This window comes from Dasypus novemcinctus, chromosome 31, assembly GCF_030445035.2.
Source record: "Dasypus novemcinctus isolate mDasNov1 chromosome 31, mDasNov1.1.hap2, whole genome shotgun sequence".
Taxonomy (NCBI): domain Eukaryota; kingdom Metazoa; phylum Chordata; class Mammalia; order Cingulata; family Dasypodidae; genus Dasypus; species Dasypus novemcinctus.
In genome coordinates, this window is record NC_080703.1 from 43416718 (window position 1) to 43433211 (window position 16494).

Genomic DNA, 16494 nt, shown 5'->3' on the forward strand with positions numbered 1-16494 from the left:
CTAAATCTTCACCTTGATTTTTTTTTACCCACCTGAAACAAACTTTAAAATTCCCTGTGATTTTTAACCTGCGTTATTTTTGTATAGACGTATGTTTTATGTTTTTTTTAATCAACTCTGCTCATGCATATAGTTTAAGGCAGGATTCCCCAGCTCAGCACTGATGGACATTTCGGGCAGGATAATGCTGAGCTGTGAGGAGCCCCCCGGCAGTGTGGCTCTCTACCTTCTAGGTGCCAGTAGCACCCCCAAACAAAAATGTCTCCAGCGTTGCCAAATGTCCCCTGGAGCTGGGAACCACTGGTTTAAAAAATCAAAGACTTCACAAGGTTCATTATGAAAAAAATGGCAATCTCCTCACCCCCCACCCTCCCATCGCCTTCCCCCAGAAGCTTTCACTTCTTAACTGATTATTTTAGGATTGGTAATATGCCTCTGACTATCATGCTTGTCTTCCTGCCTCTTGATGTCTAAGTTTTCGGCATTATGGACGGCTTCCCACTACTGAAGCTAATGACGCACCTTCCTTGCTTTACCATTTATTCAAATCCCTTCTCAAGACATTTAGTGGCAACAGGTGTTCTATCAAGTTTAACCCTGACCCAGCCTCTTCAGGTCTGCCCCACCAGAGCCCAGTGCCGTCCTGGGGACTCTGTTTGCCTTTCTCCTCTTTCAACTCTCTTTCCCTTGGATTTTTCCCATCTCGGAGCACCCATCCAATAGCCTGCTAAGAAGGGATGATGAGGTACTTTTTTTTTTTAAATACTGCCAACATCTGAAAATGGCTTCACTCTGCCTTCACACGTGCTTGAAAGTTTGGCTAATAGGTAGTTCTGGTTGGAATTCCCCAGACTTAAGGGCAGTGGTTTCTCATTGCCCTCCTTCTTCATTGGCCACTTTGGGAGGTTCAAGGCTGTTCTGACCCTTGATCTTTTGTAGGTGACCTGTGACCTACGGAACGTCATTGGGTCCTTTCTCTGTCTCTGGTGTTCTGATATTTCATGGCTTTTGCATCCTGATGTAGAGCCCCCTTTTTTTAAAAAAATTTTCCTGGGCACAAAGTGGGCTCTTTGAACCTGGAAACATGTGTCTTATGGTTCAGGGAAGTGTTCCTTTTTTTGATCATTTCCTCTGTTCCCTATTTTTGAAATACTTATGATTGGTACATTGGGCTAGCCCTCTAATTTTCTTATCTCTTTTCTCCAATTTTTCAGATCTTTATCTTTTTGCTCTACTTTCTCAGTGATTTCCTTGATTTTATCTTATAATCCGTCTCTCCTATCTTAATTTTCAAGAACTCAGTTTTAGTCTCTGAATGTTCCTTTTATGGTATCCTGTTCTCATTTCATGGTTGAAACTTCTATCTCTCTGAGGCTATAAATGAGTATTTTTAAGATCTTCTGTGCCCAACAAAGTCTTTTTCCTGCACTTTGTTTTTTTCTGCTTTAGTCTCGGTTTCTCACATGCTTAGGGAAGGAGCCGTCTCTTCAGATTTAAGAATTGAGGGTAAAAAGACCCTGAGCACACAGCTGTGGCACGTCCCCTGCAAGTGTCACTGGCGCGCGATCTGGCAGAGCTCTCCTTATGGCAAACCTTGGGTAGTGGTCTCTTTGGGCCTTGCTTCTTTGGTCAGAATCCTTGAGAAGATGCTTTCAGTTTCCCCCGGAGGTAAAGGTCTGGCTTTTCTAGGAGCCACGTGGAAAACGAGCACAGAGCGTCTCCCCTCTGCTGCACGTCTCTTCATTTTATCCCCATTTTCAGTAGAGCACCAGAGGCCCTCCATTTGTCTCGACTCTCCAGTCCAGACACCTTGGCTTTGCCTCTTTCTAGAGCGAGAAAAGGGACAAGTCAAGCAACTGTAGAGAAGGGGAAGGGTATTTGGGGATTCTTGAAAAGAATTTCAGCCAGTCCTCCTGATTTAGTCTCTTCCCTTCACCTCCACTTCTATTGCTGACAATTCCTGAGCCTTCTAGGCAAATGTGGTTTAGAAAACACCATTCTCAGCTGTGCCGCTGCTGACCAGGGCCTCTGCTGTCCTCTAACACACATCTGTGTCCAAACAGTATGGCTATTGTGTCTTCCTTTTCATTACCCCCACCCTTGTTGGTTTTGCTTTTAAAAATAGCTACTTACTGTCATTTTAGTGGGCTATTGGGAGAGAGCGAAAGTCAGTGCACGTGTTCAATCTGCAGGGTTTTTTCCTGGGTATTAAACTTGTATCTTCTAAATAAAATATAGGCAGCAAACTGTTTTCACTTAACCCAGTACATGATAAATATCAGTTGAATACTCAGAAGATATTAATAATCATTTGCTGTTTAGTAGGCAATGCTTTTTACAAATTTAGTTGATTTGGGACAATTTCATTTTTTTATTCACGTAAAGCATATTCATGCTATGGATTTAAAAGGAAGAAAGTAATATTGCCACAATTTTTTAAGCCAAATTCGAGGTTTCTTTAGGATAATCATAATTTTTGATTAAACTATGGTAAACTATATGTTGAATACACATGGAGAGATTCCTGGCATATACTAAGGAGCCCACAGATTGTTTTAATTACTCAGTTTATTCCCCATTTCACTACAAATATTTCTAACCAACTGTTAATAGTTTTTTTTGTTGTTGCTTCAGGAGTTTCTATATTGAAATTTTTGTTTTTCTTGGCCTTTTTTGTGGGTTTTTTCCTTTGTTTTTCAGTTTAGTCACCTACTGTTTCATTTATATTAAAATTTCTCCTTTGACCCCACAATTCCAGTTCTAGGAATATTCTCTAAGGAAATAATAAGAATTGTGCACGTAATTTCATAATGGCATTGTGCTTGTTACAACAACACACCTAAGCACCAATAATATAGGATTGCTTAAATTAATCACAGTACATCCATAAAATAGATGAAAATTTTCCAAAAATAAATTTAGTAACATGCAAATGTCCATGAGATACATATTTATGTCAAAAGGCAACAAAAAGGATGATCCAAATCAGTAAAGACAATCAATATATATCTTAGTAACAAGAGAAAAACAAAGTTACAAGAAAAGACATCAAAATATGAATGTGGGGGAGTGGGTGTAGCTCACGGGTGCAGCACCAGCGCCCCGTGTATGAGGTCCTGGGTTCAATCTCTGGTACCTCCTTAAAAAAAAAAGTTGAGGATTATCTGGGGGAAAAGGGGGTGCCAGGAATTTTTTCCTTCTGTGTGCTTGTCTTAGTGTGCTAAAGGCTGCTAAGACAACATAGCAGAAACGGGTTGGCTTTTACCCTGGGGATTTATTAGCTTATAAGCTTGCGGTCGGGAGACCATGGAAGTGTCCAATTTCAAGGCATAAGCAGGTGCCTTCTTCCCCGAGCTGCGGGCGGTCAGGCACGTGGCGGGCACCAGGGTGGCTTCTGCCAGCCTCTGCCCGCCCCCCCCCTAGGCCCTTGGCTTTCAGCGTCTGCCGGCCTCCGGCTTTCTCTCTACTTCTGAGCCTTTCTCTCTCTGGGGTTCTGCTTTTGGCTTCTAGGCTTCGTCTCTTGACTTCTAAGAGTTCTCTGTTTCTCTCACGTTTCTCCAGTTAATGAAGGACTGAGACCTACCCCGGGTTATGCAATTAGTCAACTGAAGGGAGTTAATCAAAAGGTCCCCCCTGCGACTGGTTCCATGCACAGGAATGGATTAGCTCTGAGGACTTGATCTTCTGGGGTCCACCCAGCTCCAAACCATCACGTGCTTTTTGGAAATCCCTCACTTTTCTAAGTGAAAGTGCCTTACCTTTGAAATTGAAACACAAAAAATACATATACACATATGTATAGGTATGATTTTAAAACAAATAAATTCTGCTTCCAGGTATCTGCTGGGCTTCCAGGAGAGATGGGATCCCCTGGAGACCCAGGGCCACCTGGACGCAAGGTAAATTGAGTCATCAATGTCACCAGGCCGTTCTCCATCTGAGAAGTCAGTGCACTGGGCCGTTTGTCTCTGCTGCTTGACCACTGCTTTCTGTTTTTCCACCATGTGCTCAGAGAGAGGAGGGAAAATGCCAATTAAATATTAGTTGTCATCTCTTGGGAAGTGGGGAGGATTGAGAAAATTGGAAGCATGACAAAAATGGGATTTCTAAATTTCAGTGAGTTTTATTTCTCTGCCCAATCCTTGTCCTCTTTTGACCTTCAGTACACACTCAGTGAATAAATGAAGGTGAGAAGTTAATCAATAGTGAATAAATGATCAACCGCTGCATTTACATGGAACTTATCTTCTTCAGGAGTTGGGGTGGGGTTCCGGTGCGTTTTCTTTGGATGTCTCTCTCTGAGCGTGTAGCCAGTCTCTTCCTATTCCAAAGATGAATTAAAAATGAGTTCTCCTTTGTTCTTTCTATCCCAGATCCAGACGAATATCTCATATAATCACTCTTTGGACGACATTTTGGATTACCTTTCCAGATGTTCAGTCTGAGTCTGTCCCTTGGTCATCACTGATGGTGGGACTAGATTAAGGTTTATCAATGGCGTACTTCTCAAGGTCCTTTGGAACTCCAGCCCTCTGCCCTGAGGGCAGCCCCTGGGCGGCTCAGCCTCGTCCAGTCCTGAGGTGTCCGTAGCCTCCAGAGCTCTGAACGCCAGTGTCAAGTTGTCGGCGCCATCCTTAGATTTTGAATAACCCTTGTCCTCCAAAGAGGGCGCTGGGGAAGGTGGCCTTCCCAGGCCAGTGTGGGCCAAGCTTGATGCTCGCAGCTTATTCCTCTTAGCATGTTCCTGTTAATTAGACGACACGTAGCCTACTTTTTCCTCTTAATAAGAATACCAATGTTAAGAGTTGTCACTTCCTTGGGGTAATGACTGGTGAGCGTTCTGCCTCCTGAAGTTATGTCCAGAGCTGTGAAACCCACACTTTTTGTCTCCCTAGGGTGTGAAAGGGGCTAAAGGACGGCCTTCATTTTCCGTAAGTATCTCCATAGTCCAGCGGTGTTGTGCGCATTCCGCTAAATTCCTTTATTTCTAACTTCAGGACCGAGCCGCCTGTTGGCTAATTCTGTGTTTTATTTTTGCGCTGCAGACCTGTGAGCTTATTCGGTATGTGCGGAGCCACAGCCGTAAGTATCCGCTTAAAACCGTCCCCCATGTGGCGGCCTTCTTAGAGGGAGCGCGGCGGGCCCTGCCCTCAGATGTGAGGCAGGTTCCCAGCCAATGTCTTGAAATTAGAGATGTCACCGCATATATTTGAGTCAGCATAGATCGGCGACTATTAACTCCCTCCCGGGCTGCCAGCATGTCTATCTGAACCCTCTCCAAGAACGAGTAATGCTGAATAGTGCCTTTAATGGAGGGAGAATGGAGGTGTGAGGGCAGGACTCTCCTGAGGGTGGGATGAGGGAAGGGGGGGTCACAGCGAACTTTCTTTCAAGTAAGTGTTCACAACCAAAGTACCTGCCAGGATTGAACTCACCTGGATGCAGAGGCAGCCGCAGGAGCAGGGCGGTGGGCAGGTCCTGACTTTCGCTTATGGCTTATTATTTGTTTCCTAGAAAGGTGTGTTTGATGACTTTTACTTGGACCGATTGGTTTCCTTGTAAAATTACTCATTCTGCCAATATTTTTTCTTTCTCTTTCTCAAAAATTTAAAAGCAAACAGGCGTTTTGGTTTGGGAAATGCTCTTTTGAATTTGTTTTAAGACCCTTGAAAAAGACTCTTTTCTCAAAAAATAAAAAAATGTGTGAGTATCATCCAAGGAATCCCAAGTACGACATTAGGAGAGAGTGGACTATTTCATGTTTATCTATTAATACAAATGCTTAATGACTTCCCAAGTAAACAATATGAAAGGAAAAGTCAAAAGTTCCCTCAGGGCATCTGGGGGGAGAAAAAGTAGACTAATTAGAGTGTGTTTCTATACAGAGCATTGGTCTTTGAGAAGCTTTGAACACAAGGTCAGTCTTAACTCTTGCCTTTTTGTAGCAGATGGAAATGTCATGAGAATCAAAATACATACAGGGGGCCGCGAAGCGTTGCCGTGAGGCTGACTTAGCACAGCAGGTTTCTGTCGGGGAAGCCGTGTAAACTGCAGTCACTCAAGGGCAGATCCGAGTGAGAGGGGGGCCTGGTCTCTTCAAATTTGAAGAGCCCACTACCAAACTACCAATCCAAAAGTTAGGGACAAAGTTACGTCCAAAGCAAGTAATACTTAGAATGAGAAAGGAACTGACAACCCGTGACCCCTGCCTAGCTCATAAAATCACGTGACCATGGGCCCATGGCCAGGGGCTCCCCCTGCAAGGGAGAGGCCCGGTGGACTCTCCAGCGGGGTGGCCTCTTGCCACATGTGACCAGTAAGCACTTGGCACGTGGCTGGTGTGGCCGAGAAGCTAGATTTTTTAAACCTCATGTCCTTTTAATGAACTTGAGTAGCCACATGCAGCTGACGGCGACCCTCCTGTGTGGTGCACGACTAAAGCTTGAGCTTCATTCGCTTCACAGCAAATCCCCCTCTGGTTAGAACCCACACACAGGCACACACGCGTGTACGTGCGGTCCACACGTGTGTGTGTCGACAGGGGGGCCTGGGCGTGCTAGCAGAGGTAAAGCAAGCTTAGCTCCCTGCACCTGCAGCCCTCCGAGTTCACGGCACCTCCCTGCAGCCCAGTGCTCAGCTGTCCCGGGCAGATGCCCCGCGCCTGGGGCAGCTGGCTGCAGGCTGCCGATGCGTGACCGTTCCTGGGGAAGGAACAGCATTTTAACCAAGGGGCTAGCCTGCAGAGTCTCCAAATCCTGCCTTGCTCTGGGGTCATCTACGAGAAGCTCAGGGCCGGCTGGTTTTCTTACACGGCGCGGGACGCCACTGCGCTACCACGTACTGACCAAGTCTCTTCTGTTGTTTCCCCAGCTGGCGGGCACGGTGAGTAATCTTTATTTTCAGCATGTTTTAATCAAGCTTGCAAACGTCATGCATCTGGAAAGATGCGCTCGAACAGTGTGTCGCCGGCCAGAGAGAATCAGTTTTGTCCGCTGCCGCCTCCCGGTAGCACAGAGCGGGCTCCAATAAATCACTCCGTTGTAGCGGAGCTTCACAGCTCCTTCTCAACCGTTTTGGATTTTTGTGTTATTATTAATATAGTTTTTTCATGTTAACTTTCCAGCTATTAAGGAGCTAGATTTCAATATATCTTTTATTTTTATTATTTTTTTTTAATATTACATTTAAAAAATACGAGGTCCCCATATAGCTCCCACCCCCGTCACCCCACTCCTCCCCCCATTACAACAATCTCCTCCATCATCATGAGACATTCATTGCATTTGGTGAATACATCTCTGAACACCGCTGCACCTCATGGTCAATGGTCCACACCATAGCACACACTCTCCCACAGTCCACCCAGTGGACCATGGGAGAACATACAATGTCCAGTAACTGTCCCTGCAGCACCACCCAGGGCAACTCCAAGTCCTGAAAACACCCCCACATCTCATCTCTTCCTCCCACTCCCTACTCCCAGAAGCCACCATGGCCACTTTCTCCACACCAATGCCACATTTTCTTCGATTACTAATCACAATAGTTCATGAATAGAATATCAGTAAGTCCACTCTAATTCATACTCTATTCCTCCATCCTGTGGACCTTGGAATGGTTGTGTCCACTCCACATCTATATCTAGAGGGGGCTTAGATTCCACATGGATGCTGGGTGCAATCCTCCTGCTTTCAGTTGTAGGCACTCTTGGCTCCCTGGTGTGGTGGTTGACCTTCTCCAACTCCATGTTAGCTGAGTGGGGTAGCTTCGTGACTCTCTCTACCATTCGTGTGACCGTCAGATTTTAGGAGAATAATATTTCTCCCTCCCTTCATTTTCTTGGCCTCTCTCTGCTCATTTCCCTGAGCTCTTTATTGTTGGGAATGAGTTTAGTGATCGTTATAGATTTCATACAAATCAAAGTGAACATGGACCTTTTCCTTCCATCCTGTATTTAAAAGGGCAAATGCGCTTTTTAGAATAGCATCTTTAATCATTAAAGACATATTTTAATATTTTAGTATCTTTGCTATTTTAAATTTTAATGCGTAATTGTTTAATGTTTAGATATTAGATTATTTAACATTTTAAGCCCTTTTGCCTTCCTGGTCTCCGTTCACTTAAAAAGCGAGCCCACGATGTAAGGGCATGTGCCTTCCTTTCAGGGAAACCCGAATGCCCGGCGCACCCGACCGAGCTGGTGTTCGCCTTGGACCAGTCCCGGGACGTCACCCCGCAGGAGTTTGAGCGGATGAAGGCGATGACCGCGTCCCTGCTGCGGACCCTCAGGGTCCGGGACAACAGCTGCCCGGTGGGGGCGCGCGTCGCCGTCCTCTCCTACGGCTCCCACGCCAGGCACCTCATCCGCTTCTCAGACGCCTACAGCAAGAGCCGGCTGCTCAGGGAGCTCGAGGCCATCCCTTACGAGAGGTCCGCGGAGCCCAGGGAGCTCGGCAAGGCCATGAGGTTCATCTCCAGGAACGTCCTCAAGCGGACACTGCCGGGGCCGCGGACGAGAAGAATCGCCACGCTCTTCAGCAGCGGCCAGGCCGCCGACGGCCCGTCCGTCACCACGGCCGCCCTGGAATTCGGCGCCACCGACGTCACCCCGGTCGTGATCGCGTTCGGCCACGTGCCCGCCGTCAGGCGGTCATTCGCGGTAAGAGGATCGGCCTTGACCTAACCATTGACAACAAGGGGCTTTAGCTGGGCCTTTATGCATGTACTCACAAACTGTGAGACCGAATTGTACTTGCCTGCCTTCAAAATCAAAGTTGTCTGGACGTCTTTCAGATTCTGGGTTGGTGGAGGGTCATGCTAATAAGATTTTATTACTGTGTGCCAGGAACACGGTAGGCCCTTTTATGGGCATTGTCTTCTTTAATTCTCCCAGGGAGTTCCAAGGTGAGAGAGAGAGCTGTTGCTTCTGTTTTATAGATAAGGAAACTGAAGCTAAGCCACTTCCCAAGTTCACAAAGCCAGGAAGTGGCAGTGCTGGGACTTGAGCCCAGGTTTGCTGTCCTCATGCGCCCAAGCTCTTCTAACTTGTCTCAGGGTCTAAAGGTACTGAGTCGGGAAGACGTGAGCATCTACGGATGCCACACACGCAGCTGGGACACAACTGCCTGTGCTACAGGCAAAGACAATGGACTGCGTTTACGACCTCATCAGTCACGTAAGCTCCATTTTCGTAAAGGAAAAGCCATCCCAGTGATGGCTCCTCAGATCGAGGACTTAAATCTTTGCTAAATAAGCCACCTGGGGATCCAGACCACCGCTCCGTCCAACATGGATTTTGATCTCCATTCATGCGGACACCGTGACAGGGTCCCCAAGGGGCAGCAAAAGGGCATCGGAAAATGCAACCGGAATGCAAAGGCCAACCATTAAAAATCATTTCACTTAGAGAAAGGAAAGTGAGACGCAACCAGGTCTTCAAGTATGTGAAAAGTTATTCCTGGGGGAAATCTCAAATTAGAGAATTAGAGAAGCTAGGTGTAATTACCGCAGGAAATTCAGGTTAGGTTTAAGTAAGGATTCTGTGAAGGTAAGTTAGACTCGCTGTTGGCATGCCCCGAACGCAGGTGGGCGGCGTCCCCTTATAATGAGGGCCTAGGAAACAGGGTGTCTCTCACCCGTCAAGGGGGCTTCTCCCTGGCTGGCCTGGGGCCTGGAGGCTAGGAAAGGCCTAGCGACCCCCCCCCTTTGAAGGCGAAAACTTTTATTGGCACAGTTATTCGTCTCCTTGTTAAATTGATAGGGTAAAGGGGCAATTTTTTTAAAAAAACAGTAAAAGCTGTTTTCTCCCAATCTAGTGGCAGGTGGTATTGGAGGTTAGTAGGTCGGTCAGTCAAACCATGACTTCCCAGCTTTGTATAAGCACAGCTCCGAGAGAGTCTGTAAAACTAGCACAGCTCCTCCAGCTTAGAGCCTTTCACTCACATGGTTAGCTGAGGTGCATTAAAAATAAAACTTCTACCGAAAAAGGATCACACCACAGAAAAGACCAGAGAGTCTGCAAGACTGCAAAGCTCCACAGAACTGGGGCCCTGGGAGGATGTGGCTCTCTCCAGGGGGCTGCCCCCGACGTCTCTCCTCTCCAGGCATTCTGAATCTCCAAAGCTACCTGCTTAGAGGTACCGCCTTTACGTGGAAACACTGCTTTACAGTCCTAGGTGGCGTTTCTCCAGGTGGGAGAAACATTAAGTATAACGTGGGACATTCATCTCTCCAGGGATTAGAGACAGCTGAAACTGAGGGAAACCTTTTGAATGGGAAAATTTAGCACTTGAAGCACCAACCTTTTTATTTTTTAAAGGATTTTCTTTAATAATATAGAATTGTTTAAAGAGAGATTAGCCATAATACCGATCTTAACTGCTCTTGAGTACGTTGATTTAAGGAGCCGCTTGAGGCTTAGAGGAAGAGAACAAGGCCATCTCCAGAGCGTTTGCTGCCAGGCCCCGTGATCACTCACCGGTGGACCTGAAGCTGAACTTTGATCCAAGCCGCTGCTATTTTGAAACTAGAGGAAAGTGGGGAGCAGGCATAGAGGACAACGGGGCTCTGTCGTTTTAAACCCCAGCCCACGTCCAGTTACCAGCCGTGCCCTCGTTCTCCCCTCTAACACCAGGCAGCTTATGAAGGCAAGAGTGGTCTCCCAGAGAGGAATTCCAGGGAGCACAGGTTTCTCCATCTTGCATAGACAGAAGAAGAAAAGATGGATAGAAGCAGGGAGAAGCCGCAGGAGAAGCCTGGATCACCAGGGCACTCTCCATTTCTCACATCTGCTTCTTTCTGCCTGTCTGCACTGCCCTCCCCCCATCTTCTCTCACTCTCTCCCCTTACTCTTCCCTCTCATTTCCCGCGTGCCCCTGTCCACGGCATGGAACACGCCAGCCTGCATCTCTCTTAGTTGTTCTCCCCAACCCAGACGGGCTCACACTGACCTTGGGATCCCAGTTCCAAATAGTGAGAGTGGCCCTCCTTGGCTCGACGGTCCATCCCTGTTCCGACCAGCTCTGGCCGGGGCGGTGGTGCCATCCCAGGCAGACATGCTGCCGGAGCCCCGCCTCTGCGGATAAAGTATGGGGAGGGACATCCTAGGAGAAAGCGGTGGGCTGGGGGCAGGCTCATTTGCTCAAGGCAGTAGGAGTCCAGGGGAAAACTAAAACGCCCTCGGCTTGTAGACATCCTCCTCTCCTGTTGGGCCGTCCCTATCATTTTCCTTCAACTCTCAGTTTCCTCCCAGTCATTCCACTGCCAGGTTCATTTCCACTGCCAGGTTCATCCCTCTTGACTCTTTGCAGCCCCTTGCCTTCGTCGTCGTTAGTAGCTCAGGACGGGGTCGTTGTTCAGAGTGGAGCGCGCCTGCGTGAGGCCCGGGGTCTGCATTTCAGTGCCTGGCCCGTGGCGGGGACCCTCAGAGGGTGTTGGAAAAGAGCCCCATGTCACTCCATGTGGTTCTCCCGTCGTGCAGGCATGGGGCAAAGTCTCTGGTCTTCTTTAAATGGCCTCAGCGTCCAGTGTCTTCTGAACAGTCCGTTGCCCTTCCCTTGAGCCTCGGTCTCCTCATCTGTAAAATGGACAGGTGAACATGAGGACCCACTGGGTTGTGAGATAACGGACGTGACCGTGGAGCCTGCAGCAAGCTGTAAGGGTCCTCAGTCACCCCCGCCGGCAAGTCCTTCTCAGTGAACGACTCACTCCTGCTCCCGGGAGTCTTAGGAAGAGCCGCAGGGGCCCCATTCTGCAGATGAGGAAACAGAGAAGAAAGGATCTCGTCACCCAGCTGAGGGGCCAGGCGGGTCCCAGCCCTGCGGTCCCTCGACCCCCTGGGGAGCAGCCCTGGCCCAGCCAGGTCCCCCCTCTCTGACGGCCGCGCAGTCTCCCGCAGCCCCGTTCGCTGAGCCGTCGCCCGTCTCGCCCCGCTCCTTGCAGATCGACGACACGGGCACCTTCCAGGTCGTCACGGTTCCGTCCGGAGCCGACCCCGCGCCGGCGCTGGAGCAACTCCGGCGCTGCACCTTCTGCTTCGGTAAGGCCGGGAGGGGACGTCGGCGGGCCAGGCCCCTGGGGACCTCGCGCCACCGCTGGCAGAGGAGCGGGAGCCGGCGGCGCAGGGCGGTGGCTCGGGAGGAGCTCCCCGGCCCTGGGCTCCCCGCCTCTCCCGCCTCTCCCCCAGATGGGCCCTCTCAGCCCGCGGGCAGGGTCCCCTCCCGGGCGTGGCCGCAGGGGGCTGCATCCCGTGCCTCTGTGCCCAGGGCCGCTTGCTGGAAACAGGAATGATGCTCACGAAGCGCGCCCTGCCTCGTGCCAGGGTTTCCAGGCGGCGAAGTGTCTTTCTGTGCTTTCCAAGCCTTCAAGGCCCGCAGCCCCCCAGGCTGCTCCCAGCAATCCCGCAGCTTCCCGCCTGCTCGGGGTGCTTCTTTAGGGCGGTAGAAGTGAAAGCTGCAGGAATCGTGCGTTTCTCATGGAAAAGAAGCGCCACGGGCTCCCAAATGTGAAGCACTGCAGAGTTTGCAGAGATGGAGTGTGCTTTGTCGTATTTTAAACAGGATCTCCAGGATCCTGAGCTAGAAAACCGGCTCTAACGTCCACCTGAGTGTCCAGTAACTGTGTAGACAGTGGAAAGCTCCAAGACTGCCGGGTGTAACAAGCGACTGCTGTCAGGCGTTTACCGCGTGCCCCGCGCGGGTCTAATTGTTTTACACAATGTTCTTGGTGGTGACAGTTGATATGAAAGCGGCTGTGCTCACTGTGTTCCAAGCACTGTTCTGGTCCCTCTAAGTGAATTCGTTCGTTCCGCCCTCACAGTCACCTACAGCATTTGAACTCTTGTTAGCCCCATTTTACAGAGGAGGAAAACGAGGCTTACAGAGATGAAAGGACTTGCTCAGAGCCACACAGCCAGACCAAACCCAAGGAGCCTGGCTCTAAACCCCTGCAGAATAGAGCTGGCAATCTCCCGTTTCCCAAACGCCCCGTTCCGCCTTGAAGAAAGCGCTTAATTCCATTCCTTCCCATGTGTGTCAGGGAGATGTTAATTCTTGCCACCTAAATGACCTCGGAGGTGACAACTCTAGGAAGTAGGGTTTCTGTTCCTTCTGTCCCTTGCCCCTCGGCCTCCCTCTGATCAGTCTCCACTCCCTTCCCCTCCCGCCCCCCTCTCCCTCCTCCCCTCCTCCCCTCCTTCCCCCTCCTCCCCTCCCTTTCCCTCCCCGTCCTCTTGTCCTCCTACCCCCTCCTCCTCCCCTCCTTTTCTCTCCCGCTCCCCCTCCCTCTCCCTTCTCCATCCTCCCCTCCTTCCCCCTCCCTCTTCCCCTCCCCCACCCCTCCTGCCCCCTTCCTCTCCCCCCTCCCTTTCCCTCCCTCCTCCCTCTCCCTCCACCTTTCCCTCTCCCTCCTCCCCTCCCTCTCCCCTCCCGCTCCCCCTCCTTCTCTCCCCCTCTCACCCTCACCTTCACCCACACCCTCACCCTCTCCCTCTCCCAGTCTCCCCCCCACCCCCCGACAGTGCACAAGTCCAGCTTAGGCAGCACCTTTTTGTTCAGAGCGGGTGAGGGGCTAACTGCGCTGCAGGGAGACGTCACCTCTCTCTGTCTCAGCCGCACCTTCCAGCAAGCCCGCTGCGACAGCGCGCCGGTGTGTTGCACAATCAGGAGTCGCACATGTGTGACTGTGACCCGCTGCGACAGCGCGCCGGTGTGTTGCACAATCAGGAGTCGCACATGTGTGACTGGGGATAGATTCTGGCTCCATTCTTGGCCCAAACCCTTTTTTCTTTCCCTTAGGCATGTGGGAAGATTTCTTGGCTGTCGTTCCCTGCAATTAAAAAACCCACAAAACCGAGCCCTCGGGCAGCCTGCTGTCTGATTTCAGAAACTGCCCTGCACAGTGACCCCCAGGCCATCTGACCCTGACACAGGCCACGCGGTCTTACTGCACCTGGGGAGGGCCACGTGGCTAGCGAGCGGGTCCCATGGGCCCGCGGGCCGCGGTCTCTCACCTAGTAGCCCTCCCGCGGCCGCCTCCGTCACACGGATTCTGCTTCTTTTGCTTTCCTTTAGTTTTTAAGGAGACCATCTCACCCGCAAAATCTAGAAGGACCCACGAAGTCGTGCGGCGCGGGCGCGCAGGGTGGAGGCGCCTGGCGAGGGGCGCGCAGGGGGCAGGTTACTGAGGCAAGACCAGCCCGTGGCCCCCACCTCTCCATGCCTAAGAACAGCACACTGACGCCACGTGTAGAAACTTCCAGAAGTCCTGGCGTGTCCTTTGGCAACAGGCCCTCGTCTGGCCTGAGGCTTCTCTGTAAAATGGGGAGGTTGGCTCAGGTGGCCTCTAAGATCTTTCCAGCTCCAAATATTTTTTAATCCTGTGAATATTCCTTGTGGTTAGATTCAATAAAATTCACGGTTTTTATCACTGCACATTTATAAGAATGACCTCGTATTTTATGGAGGTCCGTTCATATGTGATACGATAGTCATTCGTTTAGCAGACACGTGCTGAGCTTTCAGCTAGTAAGCACCAGGGAGCTGGAGTGGCGAGCGGCAGCTTTGTCCTTCAGGAGCATAGAGCTAGGCACTGAGTTATAAACACTTATTTAAATTGAATAAAAGAGCCACTGCTCTTTTCACTCTTCCTTTTTAAGTGGATTACTTTTTCGTGTTACAACGATCTGATAAAGGCTTAACCCATAAATTGTCAAACTGGAGAATCACTAGCTTGGATGCTGTGACTCATTGTAGTCTTGTATGCATGGGATATTTTGTCCATTTAAATATTTATAAGCTTAAAATACAGCCAAGATGAAACATAGGTGGAAAATAGTAATTCCTAAAAGTCAGATAGCGTTAGTGGATGAAGTCAAGACTCAGGCTATGCGTAAAATCTGTACTTTTTGGTTTTAGACACAAACCGTGTACTAGGAGATCTTCCTCTCGTTGACATCGAAGTCGTGTAGGAACTATTTTAACACCGAAGGTTATGCCGTTCCCAGGTGTCACCGCATGTGAGATCCTAGCTTTCCTTTCCTGTCCATTTCTGCCCGTGACCCTGAGGCTCTCGTTCTGCAGACGTGTGCGAGCCCGACGCGTCCTGCGATCCAGCCAGACCGCCCCCTCCGCAGTCGTACGTGGACGCTGCTTTCCTTCTGGACGGCTCCAGGAACGTGGGAAGCGCCGAATTCCAAGACCTAAGGGACTTCCTGGCAGCGCTGCTGGATCACTTCGAAATCACCCCGGAGCCCATGACCTCGGTCACGGGAGACCGGGTGGCCCTGCTGAGCCACGCGCCCCCCGACTTCCGACCCTCGGCGCAGGGGAGTCCCGTGAGAGCCGACTTCAACCTCACCACCTACGGCAGTCCGCGCCTCATGAAGAGGCACCTGCAGGAGGCCGTGCCGCAGCTGAACGGGGAGGCTTTCCTGGGCCACGCCTTGCGGTGGATTCTGAACAATGTCTTCTCCAGCACACCCAATCCGAGAAGAAACAAGGTCATATTTGTGGTCTCTGCTGGGGAAACCAGCTCCCTGGATAAGGAAACCTTGAGGAAAGAATCCCTGCGCGCCAAGTGCCAGGGCTATGCCCTGTTTGTGTTCTCCCTTGGCCCTACTTGGAACGACCAGGAACTGGAAGATCTAGCGAGCCCGCCCTTGGATCACCACCTGGTTCAGCTCGGCCGGATTCACAAGCCTGACCACAGATATGGTGTGAAGTTTGCAAAGTCCTTCATAAGTTCAATCAGGCGTAAGTCATAAAATCTGTTCTTTCCTGCACATTGAGAGTATCTTTGCTTTTCCAAAGGGAAGGGTTGATGAGCTGACATGGATTCTTGGAAACCTGTTCTCTGTCTTCAAGGGCATCACGGAGTCAGAAAGGAAAATATGTAATAATGGGCAGTGGGGGGGCCGTTATTCCTAAGCATTTCATTTTCTGGCTCATCTTTTTTTTTATGCCTCTGGTTCCTATGGAGACTCAAAACAAGCAGCTGCTCACACATCTGTGTGCATGGAGCAGCGGCGTCTGTGGGCGTGAGGTCACAGCCTATAGAAACCCTTGCCATGTAACGTTAGCACGCTGCCCTTGGACAGAAAGTTTGATCAGTTGACGTGCCAGGAAAGAGAGCCAATGAAAAATTAAAATAAACAATTCTTGGCTTTGCTTTTACAAGTTCCAGAGGCAGTGTTTGAAGTATTAGGAGATACCGCTTTACCTGTCAGAATGAAGGATACAGGCTTGCACAACCTTCTCAGTCCCGTTAATGACTTACGACGCCAGTAATTTTGGTAACCCGTGCCCGTGAGAGAGAAGCACGGGCTTCTGGGGCTGGTCTTGCGATCCATTTTGGATGCAGCAGGCAAAGGAGCCGTGTCCTGACATGACTCTGGGGGCTGGGACGCGCAGGGCGGGCAGGGCGGGATTTCTGACCGCTCTTGTGGTGAGCGAGCCCTTGGCCTTCACTCAGCACCCGGGGCAGCTCAAGTGAGGAGCC

The 16494-nt window shown here is 50.2% G+C and overlaps 1 protein-coding gene and 1 long non-coding RNA gene across 2 annotated transcripts in view; one reads left to right on the forward strand and one right to left on the reverse strand.

The window, feature by feature from the left end:
• COL6A6 (collagen type VI alpha 6 chain) overlaps positions 1-16494 on the forward strand; it is a 135872-nt gene that overhangs the window by 102697 nt on the left and 16681 nt on the right. Inside the window, exons 29-35 of the mRNA XM_058290639.2 lie at positions 3837-3899; positions 4896-4931; positions 5046-5082; positions 6871-6882; positions 8166-8659; positions 11941-12037; positions 15078-15749. Coding sequence (XP_058146622.1) covers positions 3837-3899; positions 4896-4931; positions 5046-5082; positions 6871-6882; positions 8166-8659; positions 11941-12037; positions 15078-15749 — 1411 coding nt within the window. The remainder of the gene's footprint in view (positions 1-3836; positions 3900-4895; positions 4932-5045; positions 5083-6870; positions 6883-8165; positions 8660-11940; positions 12038-15077; positions 15750-16494) is intronic.
• LOC131277032 (uncharacterized) lies at positions 7140-13668 on the reverse strand. Its single transcript, XR_009184225.1, has 2 exons — positions 13542-13668; positions 7140-11749 (listed from the first exon to the last, which is right to left on the reverse strand). It is a non-coding gene; the product is annotated as an uncharacterized lncRNA (long non-coding RNA).